Source organism: Pelmatolapia mariae, linkage group LG6 (genome assembly GCF_036321145.2).
Source record: "Pelmatolapia mariae isolate MD_Pm_ZW linkage group LG6, Pm_UMD_F_2, whole genome shotgun sequence".
Taxonomy (NCBI): domain Eukaryota; kingdom Metazoa; phylum Chordata; class Actinopteri; order Cichliformes; family Cichlidae; genus Pelmatolapia; species Pelmatolapia mariae.
Genome location: NC_086232.1, coordinates 29,370,917 through 29,387,678, shown reverse-complemented (window position 1 = coordinate 29,387,678; position 16,762 = coordinate 29,370,917). Strand labels below are relative to the sequence as shown.

Here is a 16,762-nt window from a genome sequence, read left to right as displayed (position 1 = left end):
CTTAAGCTGTCACAGCTCCTTAAGACTCACCTGTAGTTTTGGGTTTAGCTCCATTAACAGTCTCAGTTGCAAGTTTCTTCTTAGGCGTGCCATTCACTGATGGTTTGGTACCATTTGTTACTGTGGCAGCAGCAACAGAGGTAGTCCTGGCAGGTCCAGCAGACCTCTTGTCAGGCACTCTAGTTTGGTTCTTGGCTGTTGTGGAAACTGCTGATGTACCCAGTGGCCTTTTGGGTACAGCTCCTGCTAACGAAGACGTTTTTGCTGTAGATGTTGCTGCAGTCTTCTTGCCTGGAGCAGCAGAAACACCGGAGGAGGATCTGACATCATTCGCAGTGCGATTTGAGGCAGTACCAGGCCGTGAGCTGGAAGCCCCAGCAGAGGCCAAAAGCTTTGTTTGAGGCCCACCAGCTTTTGGTTTGACTTTGGCCTGCGCAGCCACTGGTTTGCCATTGGCCTTTGGAGCAGCTGTTAATGCAGTATCGTTTGCTACATCATCTGCCTGTGATGGGGCTTGTTCAGTTATGTTTTCTTGTAATGAGGAAGGCTCTGTTACAGTAGTAGCTTCACCTTCACTGGGCTCTGTGGTTTCCATGCTAACCCCATCCGGTTTCATACCCTACTTCAGAAACGTGTGGATGCTGCTGGAGTTGATGCCGATACCTACGTCTATGGGCTCACACCTGTGAATGGTCAGTTCCTCTTATCCTTAACAAGGACGTCCTGCTGAAAAAGAATACGAAAATGTGGGTTAATCTCCAAGCTCAGTTTTGACTACACTAAATGTACTTCAACTTAAAGCTGAATTAAACCATGCTGCAATATCATGGATTCACACAATAAACATGTCCCTGTCAGCCAAAGGAAACAGCAGTTATGGTAAGGGGCCTCAGAGGAATTTGGGGGAGTTTAAGAAACACAGGAAGCGAGCAGCCTGAGATGCCAGCAAATATTCTCACCAAAAATCGCCCTCCTCTAGAGTGACTACTCCATCAACTAATGCGGCACAACCATGACAATAATGCATCAGTAATGGCCAAGAATCTACTTAAACTAAAGGCAATTACCATTAAAATACCACAATAAAGAGAAAGTGAATTGCTTTAACTGTACATTTTAGGGAGAAAAAAACACTGCTCCAAATTGCTTCCAGCAGCTTAAAACTCAATGCTGGAAAAAAAACAACATAAAAATCTGTGGTTTGGAGAGCTGAAAGCCAGGAGAGGGTTTCCTAGATGTGAGCCCACAGACGATGAGACGGTGGGAAACAAGCATCAAATAACCCGTCGATAGTTTTGTGTTGAACAGATGCAATGTAATACAAATATCATCCTATGATTGGTTAACACATTTAGTGCAATGGCAAAAATGCAGACAGAAATTGTGGAAAATCAGAACTTGACACTAATTATAAAGAAGCTGTGGTGAAGAACTGAGGAAAACAAAGCACAAGGGGCAATCTGGAGATTGCGTGCCAGCTGAGTCGCAGATCTTTAGCTTATTAACCACCAAAGTAAAATTTATATTGCTATGACGGGACAAAGCTGTTCCCAGATGCTTAATGGATTTATCCCCTCCCTCAATCATCCCTTTTACCCATAGGCCCCGTGTCTTTGCCCTTTTGATCACAGAGCCCTCTACCAACCCCCTCCTAAACACTCATCTCCTGATTTTCTATAGCCCCCCACCCACCCCCTTCTCTACTTCCCCCTACATTTAGATCTAGAACCAGTCACTTGCTATACAGATGGATGATCTAGCAAGCAGAAGTCCTGCATGGTACAGCAAACAAACTGGGCAAATGGATAAAGATGGACAGGAAAACCCCCCAGCAAATATCTTCTAGAAAATGGTCAAGTAGTTAAATTAGGTAAACCAAGAGAGCAAAGCTGCTTTTCCACTATAGAAACTTAATGACCTGCATTTTATGGCAAATGCACTCTCCTCTACTCTAAATATTTGTAAAAGTCCTAAACCCCTACAGATAAGCAAAAACATCTGACATAAACTAACAGTTCCAAAGAGCAAGAGTTTCCACAGACATCAGATTACTCAGTGCATTTATAAAGCCACACTGTGTACAACAGCATGCACTACAGTAACTTTTTTTTCCCCTGTCATTTTTTCGGAGATCCCAGACTTTTGTTTCTCTCCCACAGCAAGAAGGTTAAATATTTACTTTTCAATATCAAGTCTTAACAATAACTACTGATTCATGCCTCTAAATGCAAATTCATCATGGACTATTGGTTGGAAATTCTGGAAAAACTTGTTTGACTAGTCTGTTTAGAGTTTTTGGTGTCTTTAAACCAAACTGAATCCCCCACCACAACCCCCAAAGCTGCCGATAAAATCTACAGAGTCCTTTTCTTTGTTACTTTTAAATAACTGACCCAACCCATTTGCTTTGCTAACTTCAGTTTTTAATGGTTGTTTCAATCTACTCCATATGTTTCCTTCTTTGATTCTTGTGGCTAAAAATCTCACAAAGTAAGCAAAGTTGTGAGAGAGCAGTGCACCGAATGTAATTTTGTGTCATCTCATGGAAAACATCAAGCTTCACGTGAGGATTAATTAGCCAAATGTGCAAAGCTCTTAGAATAGTGATATGCAAATTAAATCCCAAATTAAGTTTTCACATCCCCTTCAGCACTTCTCAGCCATTTTAATATAGTTGCACTGACATTTATTGGGGTGTAGCTCTTGGAGAAGACTTTCTGGTTATTCTTCTCAATAAACTTTACCCAGATTACTCAGACAGTACTGTACTTGGCATAGTTTTGCCAGTCAAGCTACTAATGCTAGGAGCTTAGCAAACAGAAGCTCGAAGCACATTCCTTCTGAGATGGTGACCCCCTTTTGGGCAACGTCTTGATGCATGCTCAATCATCCAGGTAAGTAAATCTCCAAAAGTTGATTCTGTTCATCTGGACGTAGCGTTTTGTGGGAGAAACGTTTCGTCACTCATCCAAGTGACTTTTTCAGTCTCAGCTGTATAAACAGTACATTTGTTTCAGTCATTATGCAACTGTACTGTTTATAAGATTGGGGAAACCTGCAGTCAGCTGAGACTGAAGAAGTCACTTGGATGAGTGACGAAACGTTTCTCTCACAAAACGCTACGTCCAGATGAACAGAATCCCTTTTGGGCAAGTAAAAGGCATCATCTGTGACCAGCTGACTCTTTGTGACGAAGCGAAAAGATAAAACTCCCAGCCGCACGGTCGTGCAGAGATAAGCGATGTCTTACAGCGAGGTTGCTCTGCAGAGCAACTTTTGGCCAATTCTGCTCTTTAAATTGATTTTTTCTCTCTTCCCCCCCCCCCCCCTTTTTTTTTTTTCTTCTTTTTTTTTTTTTTTTTTTTAAATTTAGAACTGCAGATTGTGTGTTCGAAATTCAGTTCACTGAAGAGCCATAATCCTCATGAGTGCAGCGTACCCTTTTCTAGTCAACATCACTCAATATGCCTGACATCTAGTACATTTTGCAGATTTTGTGATGAAAGTAAATGCCTGAAGGCTAACAGAGTGCAGCAGTGCATTTGGCCAAAAGCAGGAGAGGAGAGTGTTATTTAATGCAGTCATTACTTTATTAGACTGTTAGAGGGAGTGTGTCTAGACAGAGCAAGAACTCTGTAGTCTCTGTGGCATTTACATTCTACTGCAATAAAAATATGTGTCATTACATTTTATTTCGGACTTCTGTCTTTAAGCAGTTTAATTGCATCTGTCGTAACCCATCTCTCAGTCTCGCCCTCTGCGCATCCAGACGTTAGAAGTGGTGCATGACAAAATGGGTCACTTTTAATACTGTGTTAATACAAGCACAGGGGGATTTAGCTGTGTTTAGAGCATGACAGAGGTTTGGGATGCTTTGTGCAGACTGCTGGAGGTGATCTGTTGATAGAGATGCTGTCAACTGCAGATTTACACCAGATTGATGTTTCATATTTACAGCATCATTAGCAGAGACATAAATACACATGACAGACTGTATGCTTAGAAACTGTAGATAAATGGAAAAAAAGCCAGTGAAGTAAAACAGGAAAATATTTCAGCTATTCAATGCACATTTGTCCCCTATGCATTTCGTTGTAACTCATTCTATGCGTCACACAGCCGTGAGGATTGTGTCAATACATCTAGTATTGTGCATTCTGGACTGCTAGCTGAAAAAGCAATGTGTCAGACACTGGGCTATAAGACTTAGAACTGTACTCCACAGTTAAATCAAATTATTTAAGAAAAAGGATAAATCCATAATGCAAATGTGTTACTGCTACATGAAACTGACCACTTCAGTTTATTAATGTTGAGCTTTTACTTTATGATCCATGTCGATGCTGCATCGTTTTCAAAGTGAAGAATAAAAGCAAGTTAAGGTCTAAAAGCTGCAGCAGTATCAAGTGCACATCCGCCCCATCCACATTCCAGCTCTGACTTCCTCAAGACTCCTTGGGGCTACGCAACGACAGCTGGCTGCGTGCATGTCCGTTTGTGTGCATGAGATGAGTAACAGTGCAAGGGTCAAATGGAGAGTGATGAATGCGTGGGCTGTGTGTACATGCACAAAGATGCAGTGTATGAACGAGCAGAGGGTGCAGGTTCAAAGTGTGAGTGACATGAAAATATCCGTCACCATTAATGAGACAGCCAGAAAAAAGTGAAAACCAGAATTTGCTAGCCTGCCTACATTCCTGCAATTCCACAGGCACACTTGATTCATCGCTGCATTCTTACTACAGCCACACCTTCAGAGATTGTTTTTCAAGCAAACGGAAGCTGCCGTAGTGAATTTGACCGTTGTTTCAGGTCTGGGAGTGTTCAGCACTAGAGTGAAGTAGGGCCAAGTATACAAATGGGTTGATTGATCATTAACTTTCCTCTGGTGTGAGTCTGAGCAAGATGCATGTACGACACAGGAAAAAACACAGGCGGTATTCAGTTCAAGTGAGAGCCCAAATGAGAGTATAAAAGGGCAAACAGGAAGAGGGTGTTCGATTTATGCACTCAAATTACAAGAAAAACAGATCAAGACATTTAATTGTGTTGTTTGGGAAAGGCAGGGGTTTTCCTAACCTTGAGCTCAGGCTTCATCCTCATCAAAAGAAAAAAATAAAAAAGAAAAAAAAAAAGAAAAAAAAAATATGAAGAAACCTACTCGCATTCACTCAAGCCTACTGTACTCACCACTTCATAAACCTTTAGGATTTACGGAACGAGCCTTCAAACAAGAATCTAAAAGCAAATTCATGTTACGTAGGTAGGCAAACTGAGTCCAAGTAAACGGGGGCTGTGTGTGTAAATCCATGCTTCTCTTGACCATACAAGGTAGTAGTGGCGTTTCTGCTTCATCACCAAGTCAGTGTTTAGTTCACAGAGAATGAAAAGGAAACCAATTGGCTCTTGGAAAACAAACGTCTGAACAGTTCAGTCTCTGTGCATTAAGCCACTCTCCCCATTCAGAACCACTGGATGCTGCACGATTACAAACCACTGGTGAGTCAATACACCTCCACTTATAATTTCCTGTCAAAATTTCTACATATCCAAGAAGGAAATTACTGCGACTTTCAGTAACAGGTATTGATTGGGTCTAAAGTGACTAATAATGACCCAATCTCTATACACCGCTATCTGCATTTCAATAAACATTTAATGAGCCGTTTGGTAGTAGCTCTAGTTTTTAGTTTCTAGTCTAGTTCATTGGACCAAATTATGAGTTAGAAGACCATGGCTTTGTGCAGCTCAAGGAGTCCATATAAAGAGCAAAACAGAGATGTCATTTGCCACAACTCTTTCTTGAAACCACGGACTTTTTTTAATATATCTGCTTTGTAAATTATAACCAACCATTAGAACATTAACTGTAGGCCTAGAAATCTGCTGTTAGATCCAGAAGCCACTGATCCACAGGCTAAGTCAGCAGACTGCCCAGTGGGTGTGTACAGCCAGACCTGGTCTGGCTGAATGCACTTGCAAAGAGTAATTCACTATCTGGGCTTGATGGCACAGATAGTGGAAAATACATCCTACTCCATGTTTTGTGAACAACCCTTCACTTCATCAAATTGATCCAAGATAATTAAATATTTAAAAAAGGTGACAGCTCGTACAAAGTTATAAATAATCAGTAAACAGGAAGTCAGTGAAGGATGGGGCAGCTTGTCAGCTACTATCGGGGGCAGTGTAATACAGTGATTGGATTATTGACTTTATGTAGCTTTCCAGCAGTTACAAAGAGCTAGTGAGAAACTGTAGAAATTCATTGCATCTGTCATAAATTAACTGCTAAGGCCAAAAATTTGCTATCGAAGACATTACCTCAAAGTGGGTCTTTTGGGTGTGACCATTCGTGCATATTTTAAAGAAAAGGGTCTGTTATCTTATTTAACAGAATTCTATACATTTTCCACTCATTTCCGCACTTCTGATAAACAAAACCTGTCAGTTCACTAATCTTCCAAAACAGCTCAACACAATTCAATTACCTCCTTGAGACATTTTTACTCAGCTGTGGCTTAAGCTGTGGCTTAACACAATTTCCTTGTTACCAGTCATAAGTTTTTGTAACCCACATGACCTGTTCTACCACAAAAGGTAAGCCACAGGGAAGAAAGTTAGACTACATCCTCTCAAGTCTATCAATACAGATTCATAAAATGAAAAGCAAAAACATTACATATTGCATTATCAATGGTTCCAATATGCAGATTTTAGAACATCAATTGCCATCATTGAAATTCTCTTGATGCATGTAAGGCAGCACTACCTACACATGCTCCTCACTCTTTGAAGAAAACCCATCAAGACAACAAATGGCACTCAAGAACCTCATTATCCGTTAACAAAGAACCACATTAACCTTGAGTGATCTTGCAGCTTCACTGGTTTCTTTTCATCTGTCCAAATAACTGAACCATGTGCTGGTGTTGACAAGCCCTACATCACAGCACCCAAGACTGCATTTGTACTGATGAATGTTTATCCAGACCGTGCCAAGAAGTTGTCTATCGGTCTTCACCAAAACACTTGTCCAGAAACAAGTGTTTGGAGTACTTCAGCAAAACATTCTGCACAGATTGAGAAGAAAAAAAAAAAAAAAAAAAAAAAAAAGTGCTGACTGACAACAATCAATGTTCCTGGCAAAGAGAAAAAGAAAAACAAAAAACACTTTCACCACAGGAGTTGGACAAATGTTAAGCATGCAGCTTAATCAATTCCATACAGGAGACTAACAGGTGCTAAGTGACTGTAAGCTCCTCAACACTGTCATTAGAAGCAGGTGGTTAAGTGAAGCTACAAGTTAAATGGACTTAGCCGGCTAGCCCTTAAGGGAGTGGCAATAAAACAAGATGGACTCCCAGCTATTGGCAGTGCTGTGGTCTAAAGGACTGCAGAGAAGTGGGCTGCAATCTGTTCCAAACCTGGGAGGGTTTTCAAAAGCAAAAGCCAGGCTTTCCTGCTGGCATAAGGACAACCTGACAATGGAACAAATAATAACAGCAATGAGGTAAAAATCTAAGTAGTGAGGAAAGGAATGGAAATATTTCTGTGCAATCGCATCTGATCTTCTTACTTGTTCGTGTGCATAAATGAGTTCTACATCATAGCGCTATGAGGCGGTGGGGCCATTCAGACCCCATTGTGTGTACCCCCACTCAGGCTTGGTGCTAAGGAGAATGGGGGGTGGGTGCTCAGAGGATTAACTGGAACAGCGGGACAGAGGAGCAGCTGGCACTGAAACTTCACCTGTAAGACTAGGGACACTTGTGTGAAGCTACCCCATTCTTAATATACTGAACACTAGGGGTGCAACAATACACAAAATTCACGGTTCGGTTCGATACTTTGGTGTCACGGTTCGATATTTTTTCGATACAAAAAAAAAAAATGTTCATGCCTTTTTAATTTGTCATTTATTAAAATTATAAATATATATTTTAACTCAAAAGTACAGTTTTTAAATTTAATGTTGCTGAAACAACAAAGTAATAAATCTATCTGATCGAGAAATCACTCATCTTTGGAAAAGAGAATTTATTACAGAGAAATGGCTCTTTCCAAAATAAAAGCTATACTATACCCTTCTTCTGGGCTATATTCTCAGCAGCATATTAAACATATCAGGTCCCCATAAGAAGAATCATGTGCTAACGGCTGTCTAAATGACTCGGGTAAAGTTTGTAGCATGCGTGCTTGTTGTTTTTGTCTGCTTCCACTCGTCTTTGCACTAGGATGATGTCGGCGTAAATGTGCAGTCATATTCGTTGTGTTCCCACGAGTGCTGTCAGCGTTAATCTCGTTAAAATGACGTTAACGCCATAACGCGGCAAATCTCCGTTAACAAGTTACGGCGGATCGCCCCGTGTGTGGGGCTGGACGGCATCAACACGTTAACAAGCTAACTGCGCTAACGCACTAGTTCCCACCAATTGAGCATTGCGGCACATCCGACATACTGTTTTACTTTTGTCCATGACGCACTTACCATCAGGGTCATGCTTCACATGAAAACCAAGATAGTTCCAAACGCCAGATCTGAATGAGGGTGGGGGAGGTTCAATTTCGGGTAGGGTTGAGGCAGTTGCCATGTTGCAACGAACTTAGCTTCTGTCTTGCTAGCTTGCGCTGCGCTCAGTGGATCTGCGCTCGACAGTGCAGCCTAGGCGGAGTAGTCGAACGCAGATCCACTGAGCGCTCAACACAGACAGCATCGTCAGAAGAAAAGTTGATAAAATAAATAAAAAAAATTTGTATTGTTCGATACATATGCGTACCGAACCGAAAGCACTGTATCGAACGGTTCAATATCGATACAAGTATTGTTGCACCCCTACTGAACACACAGTGAAGCATTCAAATCTGCCATCGGTCAACCCTTACCGCACCAACAGGTTATTTACATTAGCACTACCAGAGTTTTTTTTTCTAACGACTATAAATGCAAACAAAATTAGTCTGCTACCTTTAAAGAGAGGTAATTTCTGACCCGTTATTCAAAATGTATTCAAGTTTAAGTAAATTAAACACCACATTTTTAAAATCACACTCCTAGTGACTTTTCAAACACAATAATCACTCAAATTAAGGTTTTTTTGCTGGTTGGAGCTGCCCTTGCCCACAAGTTAAATATTACCTTTCAAAATAGCATAGTCTCTAATCTATTACTCCACTCAAAAGAAAACAAGGAAGGAGCATATGATATAAGAAGAGAAGAAAGGCAACAGGACTGCCAGGAATGAAGCAGCGACCAGGAAAAAAGGTCCGGTTGCAGACTGAAGGCGAAGCATGGCGGTCATAAAAGAAAATGCAGATTAAATCCCACCGCCGGCCCAATCAAAAGCGCGGTTACACAAAGCAGGAGTGCCGTAGTAATCAAACCGAGTTCCCGTGTGAGGCGTGACTTTAAAATTGGAACTCAAGGCAGTCCGGGAGGAATTCAGTAGTGCTGTGTGATACTACAATTTTTGATATCGATCTGATACCAAGTAAATACAGGGCCAGTATTGCCATTACTGATACTACGTTGAGAGCACTATGTCATGACATTTGCAAATTCTGAATTTGTTTTAAAGACCACTAAATTGACAATAATTAGTTAACACAAAAAACCCTACACTTTTCAGGATTGTTTTTGTTTTTTGAGGGGGTGTGGGCTGGAATTTAAATGTGCCTGTCTTCAAAGGACTTTATGTCAACCTCTTTTTAAATGTTCTATAGGCGATAAATAAAATAGATTCATGTTTGAGATATATTTTTTCATTTTTAATAAATAAATAACACCATTCAGTAGGCTATATACTGAACTTGGAGGAGAGAAACAAAGTATCGATCCTTTCACGCTAGTATCATCCACTACCAATTCCAGTGTTGGTATTGATACTGCCAATATTTGGATCAATCTGCCCACCTCTAGAATTTAGCCCCATATGAAACACATAGATAAAAGACAAATGCAGTTAAATGTAGTCAAAGGGAGATTGAAGAAATATGCCATTATATTACAGGCCTGTTACATTTTCCACAACTTAAATTCAAAACAAGAGCCAATTACAAGTTTCGATTGAAAAATCGAGAATGGCTGGGCTGTAGAGAAACCAGAGATGACATCACTTTTGGCATATTAAATCAACTCAGGGCTACTCCCTGTCCACCAGCCAACTGGTTATAGACAGGCAGATAGTCAATATAACACTGAAGAGCCCACAGCCAGATCAGTTACGATCTCTGTGACCGGGCCGGGTGAGGTGAGGCCAGATGGACACCGATCCCACACCTTGCCAACATGCTTCTGATAGCCACACCCCTGAACTGTCACACACATAACTAAATACACATTGGCAGACTTTCATGCACATCAAAGAGGCAAAGGATAATAAAAGATATACACAGCCAATCCAAAACAAACACATTTTATTGTTGTTGTGAACTTTGCTTCTTCTTTGGCAGTTATCTACAGTTATCGATAGTTCTCAGTTTTCCTGTATATAAAAAAAATAAACAACTGTGGTACCCAACAAAGATGTTTTACCCTTTCTTAGGGAAATTACCAGGATAGATGAGACTAGCCAAAAACAGAATATGAATATAGTATTATTTAGAAATGCAGGATTAATTTAAACATAAAATAAATTTGTTTTTCATTGAAATGGTGACACATAATAGTAAAATGGTACACTTAAGGTAATACAGACCAACTGTGCTTACATGCACAGTCACCTCCTAAAGGCTCATTCAGAGCCAGGAAACTCAATTCGTGCTTTAGTGGACATGAAGGCTGCACGTGTCAAAGAGGGGACAAGCTCTGAGGCATCATATTACTCATACAATACAAAAACTAATCTAGTTAAAACCGTTGGCATTCAGCCACACACAAACACAGGACTCATTGTTTACAGTTCTCTCATTACCTGTTCTTTGTAATGCTACAACACACAAACCCAAATAAACTCTAATAACTTTTTTTATAAATAAATACACCCTATAAATGTATTTTAAAACATTTTTAAAAAGCATTTTGCTGTATTCTACAACCACATGGAGAAGGAAAAAAAAAATATCTGGCTTTAGGAAGGCATTCAAGGCTACCATAGTGACCTAACAGACATATTTCTAAAGTGCTGAAGTACTGTTTCAATAATTACAGTGCATTGAGACTGGCTTCACAGTTCCAGACAGAGTACCTAAAAAAATGCAGCGCCAGCATCCACTACTCTATCCTAATGGGCAGCAAAGTGCCAGCCTCCAAACCACAGTGATGAGCATTACATCCTTACCATCCCACAGCTACAGAGCCAAGAGAAACATAGGCAACAAGGGTGAATGATGAAATAAAGTTTAACCCTTAAAGTCTTCCTAAACAGATGTAGTGGAGCAGGGTTCAAGCACACTGGTGGTAGCCTCACAACCCTGCACTCACAGTTAATCCAGCTTTTTGACATTCATGCATGTAGGCACTGATGGAAACCAAAGCTGTGGTACCACTTTTTAGCCAACTTCAGCAACTAGCATAGTGCTACAGAAGAGGAGTCAGCATAAATCAACATCATAGAAATTACCATTTACTTTCAAATATCACGACTATAGCTTTCAACCAAACAAATGACATTTCATAGAAGGGTATTGAAATTATCTATTTATTTCATAACAAGTAAAATGACGGCTAATGTGTTACTTAAAAGGCTATCTGGGAATGCCGAACCGGCTGTGGATCGGCAAACTCTGCAGTGTTGTGGTAAAACTGACAATAGTTAACTAATGTGACCTAGTGCAGAGGGGGAGAGTGTTACTGTAGGTGTGTGACCATCAGTTTAAAGATCATGCGCTCTTTTGTGCCAGTTAACATGTAACTCAATAGACTGTACAAGACAGCCAATCACAAGCCTGCTCACAAAGAAAACAGATCTATGAGAGCTTAAGAGCACAAATTCTGTGGTTGCTGAGGACATTTTTTTGTCCCACGGTGCAAATATTGAGATCTTACCTGCAAAAATCCTACTTCATCCCCTGGCTGCAAGTATTTTATTTTCAAAATTCCCATGAGTGGACTCTGAGCCACTCTAACATTATGCAAATCTGCTGGTGTCCAATCTACTAAAACGATCATGAGACAACTTTTAGGGGTTAAAAGTAAAAATGTATATATAAATAAAATACAATTTAAATAGAAAACAAAACCCTAAAAGTGAGTTTCTTCCCAACCGCATGCAAAAGCTGATAACTCAGCAAAGCTCCCTTAAATATGAGCACTTCTGGCTCCATTTTTATTTAACAAAAATAAATAAATAAAAAAAATTACCACAATGCTTGACTAGAAAATGAGATGCTGTATCTGAACCCCTTTGGTTTCTCTCAGGATATTTGTCTTTTTGCAGCCATTTTTCATCCATTTTGTTGTCTTTTGTTTGCAAATTTAATTGCATATTAAAGTCCCATAGTGTGAGCACTGAGCGTCTCTCAACCACTCACACGTTTGGTTTGTTGATATGGAGGTGGTTAACATCTTGCTATTGGGAATTTTTCATTCTGATCAGAATTTTTAAAAAGATCATCATATGAACTTTCCACCAGATCAGACATCAGTATAGTATGACAAGTGTGGATTGAATTTCCATGGGAGTGGGACTGAGACTGACTCTGGTTACAAGATGTAACCAGCTCACTTCCAGGAAAATGCAAATACTCCATGCTGTGCAAGGGTTATGCACTTTTCATTCATCTGCTCTGATTTTTGACATGAAATAAGGTGACTGATGGACATGATCTCTAATTTCTTTTAAAAACTAAAATGATTAATACAAGAATGATTCCACAGGGACATTAATTCTCGATTGGCTAGAAACCCAATTTCAGATACTGTACAGAACCCCTTTTCTCATTTTTTTTATATTATAAAATATTAAAATTGTTTAGAATGACTTAAGTTTCAAGAAGGGTTAACTAATCACAATGAAAACACCAAGCACATTCTGTTGGGGGTTAATGATGAGGAATATTTTAGATGGTATTACAAACGGATGCATGTTCCAGGTCCGAAAAGTGAAGCCAGTACAGAAGTGCCTCAAACTTGCCTTCTTTTTAAATTTGCCAGTAGGTCTTTTTTTGGACTACCGACAAAATCTTTTCAGAAGTTTCTTCCTGTTAAAAGGGACTTTTAACAGTAGTGGTCCATGGGATTGTTGGGGTTTCTTTCTAAAATTATAGTGCATTTACCTTCCAATATAAATGTCTTTAAGTGTCTGCTGTAGTGATTTGGCACTACATGAATAAACCCGAGTTGACCTGAATACGATTTGAACCCCTGACATCATATCCACTCAGAGCTGAGCACAAATGATGACCCAATGCAAAGCTGAATAAACAGCCAAAAATCAGGAATAATGCTATAGAATATCACTGCAGTTATCAAACTGAAAGTGAAACTTGAGACATAAAATTGCCACTTTTATTTACCCATCACTTCAAATAACAATCCCAGCACTGCACTGACAGTCTGTTAGTGCTGTAACAGTTATGTTAATACTGTTGCTGGTCCTTTACCTTTTTCCTGTCATAGAGAAGTCATAATAGGCAACATATTTGGAGTGTAGAGAATTGAATGTTAAAAAACAACAACTAAACACTGCAGCCACTGTTAGTGCTTTTTTTTTTTTTTTTTTTTTAATCTTTTTGCGTTTTTCCAACCAGACACAAATGCAACCAAGAATCCACCTGAAGGCGCCTCGTAGCTGGCAAGGTTTGACAAGGAGGTATCTGACGCATTCCATGGAAAACAAAAGGACAGGTTTGTTAATCAGTTACAGACTTGCTTCCTGGTGCACTGTACCCATTTACGCAAGCCAGTCACACTAAATTTCTCAAACGCAGCCACCTGCATTTTTCGCACAGACCGTCATGCCTGAAATAAAACAACAACAACTGCAGTCTCCCCATTAGGCACCACTGCCCAGGCTCAGTCATAAAACAAGCCTTAAAGTTTACAAGCCAAGCATACCAGGGCTGAAGGATGTGCAGAGAACTTGAACTTGCAGCAAATGCTTAAATCAGTTCCCCCTATTCAACATAGTAGTTTTGGGGTTTTTTTAAGTTCTTGTACTAATACTGTAAAAATGTTTCATGTGCTACTGATAGTTTGGATTTTAAAAAGAAGTTCATAATACTTGTACATTCCTGTTTACAAAATCCCGTTTATCCAGCTTGGAAGTTTAAGGTTACAGAAGGCACTGAAATGAGAAAACTATGTCAAGCCCTTCTTCTGGGATGCTTTGACCTTTGGGAAGAGGAAGAGGAAACGGGGGTTTCGGGTAGGGGAAGTGGCTGTACAGTATGAGAGGGAAAAAAAAACCCCAACCAAACACAGCTGTGTCCAAGTTCACAGGCTGGCAAAATATGTGAGCCTTTTACTTAACTTTAAAGCTACACTCCATCATATACTGCTAAAACAGTAGATATCTGATGCATCTTCATATGCTCGACATCTGTGACCAGGAAGTGCACAAATACACCAGCCAAGTCATTCAAATTCAGTTAAAAGGTGACTGCATTTCTCCATTCGTTTCCGAGGAGCCTTTTAAATGGGGCAGAAGTGCAGATTTTGCCAGATTCATCCTCTGAAGTAGGACACAGCAGCAGTGAACCTGTAATGACCCCCAAGAGCTTAGCCAGACAGTCAGAATAAACAGAGAAGGGTGGGTGTCATGTGGCTGTGTCATCCACACCCTATGTCACACCCAAGTGATGAAATGGGTTTGGGAGTAAGAAACACACGCCCAAAAGCAAGGGCCTGCATGTAAATAACATTTCTGAAGCCAGGGACAGTCACTGGTCCTGATTCCAAAAACCCTGCCACACCACACCCAGTCAAGCCCCAAAACACAGTGATTATGTAATGCAGACTCACAGCCAAAACCTGGAGGATAAACAGCATCGCTCTATCATTGAGATCTGCAGACGGTGCCTCTGATAGTCTGCCTTACTTATTGCTTTGCCAGGTGGAGAGTGAGATCACCCCATATGCAGAGATGCAAATATGAAAACAGGCCTTGATGGTAATCTTGGAAAGAAACTACCAAGCTGGCACTGCTAAGATAACAAAAGGTGCACGGTGCTTAAAATGACTTTTCATGGGAACTTAACGCATGAATGGCAAAGTAAGGTTCTCAGATGAACACCTAAAGATACACCATATGAGGAAAAGAAAACACAAGATGCCCACATATCTAACTTTGCAAGCCTGGTTCCAGTTTTACCTCCCAATAGTCTGGTTTAGAGAGTTTCTGGGTGATTTAAACGCCTCAAAGGGAGCTTTAATAACACCGATTAGCAGAGGGCCCCGTCGTTCTGCCTCGCAGAACAATAGCGTGTGTACGCCGGGGAGGCTGGCGTGAAGCTGCTCAGTAAACTGAATCTGATGCCAACAGAGACCCTGTCAAACCGAGAACCTGGAGCACCGTACATCGGGATAAATTTCACCCCGAGACAGAACCGCACACCGGAACCACCGCCCCATCGCTCAGCTCCGTGCTAACGTTTCACATCCATCATCCCATCAAGCTACACACCGACCACTCCACACCACAAAGAGGGCGTCTGGCTTCAAAACAAACGCTGCTTTCTTCATTTAAGAGATGCTAAAATAAAACAAAGAGGGTTAGCGCTTCTAGGCAGAACTGTAATTTTTAAATTTAGCAGAAAACTGTACAAAGATGTAGCCTAACTTGAATGATGTCGCTCGCGGCAGAAACGTTGCAGCGTAGTAAATTGTCCGTTACCTTTCAGCCGTCGTTAAGACTCCCGAGGAAACAAACAGTCGGCCCCTTTCGGCCCCGAAGACGACGTGAAACGCACTAAATATGCAGGCGAAGCCGTAAATTTTACTGAACTAACAATAGAGCCGCGCGTTCAGCGGCGGGCGTCCCTCCTCGTGTCCTTCCCTCCACGTTTGAGCAGCGGCAGGAGGCGACGGGCTGCTCCCCTTAATGAAGGACGGACCCGAAGGGGAGGAGTGGCGGAGGAGTCCGGCTACAGACTGAAGGCGAAGCGTGGCGGTTATAAAAGAAAACGCAGATTAAATCCCACCGCCGGCCCAATCAAAGGCGCGAGCCCCGGCGGTTATGCAAAGCAGGAGTGACGTGGTAGTCAAACCGAGTCCCTGTGTGAGCGCGTGACTTTAAAATTGGAAATCAAGGTGGTCCGGGAGGAATTCAGTAGTGCTGTGCGATACTACAAATTTTGGTATCGATCCGATATCAAGTAAATACATGGCCAGTATTGCCAATATATAGCAGTGTGTCATGACATATGACAGGAGTCATAATCAATTGACAAGTTCTGAACACGTTTTAAAGACCACTAAATTGATAATAATTAGTTAACACAACCCCACCCACCCCACACACACACACCTTTCAGGGTTGTTTTTGTTTTTTTGAGGGGGTGTGGGCTGGAATTTAAATGTGCCTGTCTTTAAAGGACTTTATGTCAACTTCTTTTTAAATGTTCTATAGGCGATAAATAAAATAGATTCATGTTTGAGATATATTTTTTCATTTTTAATAAATAACACCATTCAGTAGGCTGTGTACTGAACTTAGAGGAGAGAAACAAAGTATCGATCCTTTCACTCTAGTATCATCCACTACCAACACCAGTGTTGGTATTGATACTGTCAATATTTGGATCAATCTGCCCACCTCTAGAATTTAGCCCCATATGAAACACATAGATAAAAGACGAATGCAGTTAAATGTAGTCCAAGGAA

The 16,762-nt window shown here is 40.8% G+C and overlaps 1 protein-coding gene across 2 annotated transcripts in view; it reads right to left on the bottom strand.

The window, feature by feature from the left end:
- Positions 1-16,058, bottom strand: part of prr36a (proline rich 36a) — a 32,878-nt gene extending 16,820 nt beyond the window's left edge. Inside the window, exons 1-2 of one of the 2 annotated variants that reach the window (XM_063476522.1) lie at positions 15,774-16,058; positions 31-726 (exon numbers count right to left, since the gene is read on the bottom strand). In XM_063476522.1, coding sequence (XP_063332592.1) covers positions 31-616 — 586 coding nt within the window. In that variant the 5' untranslated portion in view covers positions 617-726; positions 15,774-16,058. The remainder of the gene's footprint in view (positions 1-30; positions 727-15,773) is intronic. The other variant, XM_063476523.1, reaches the window with a different exon arrangement.
- Positions 16,059-16,762: the final 704 nt, after the last annotated feature.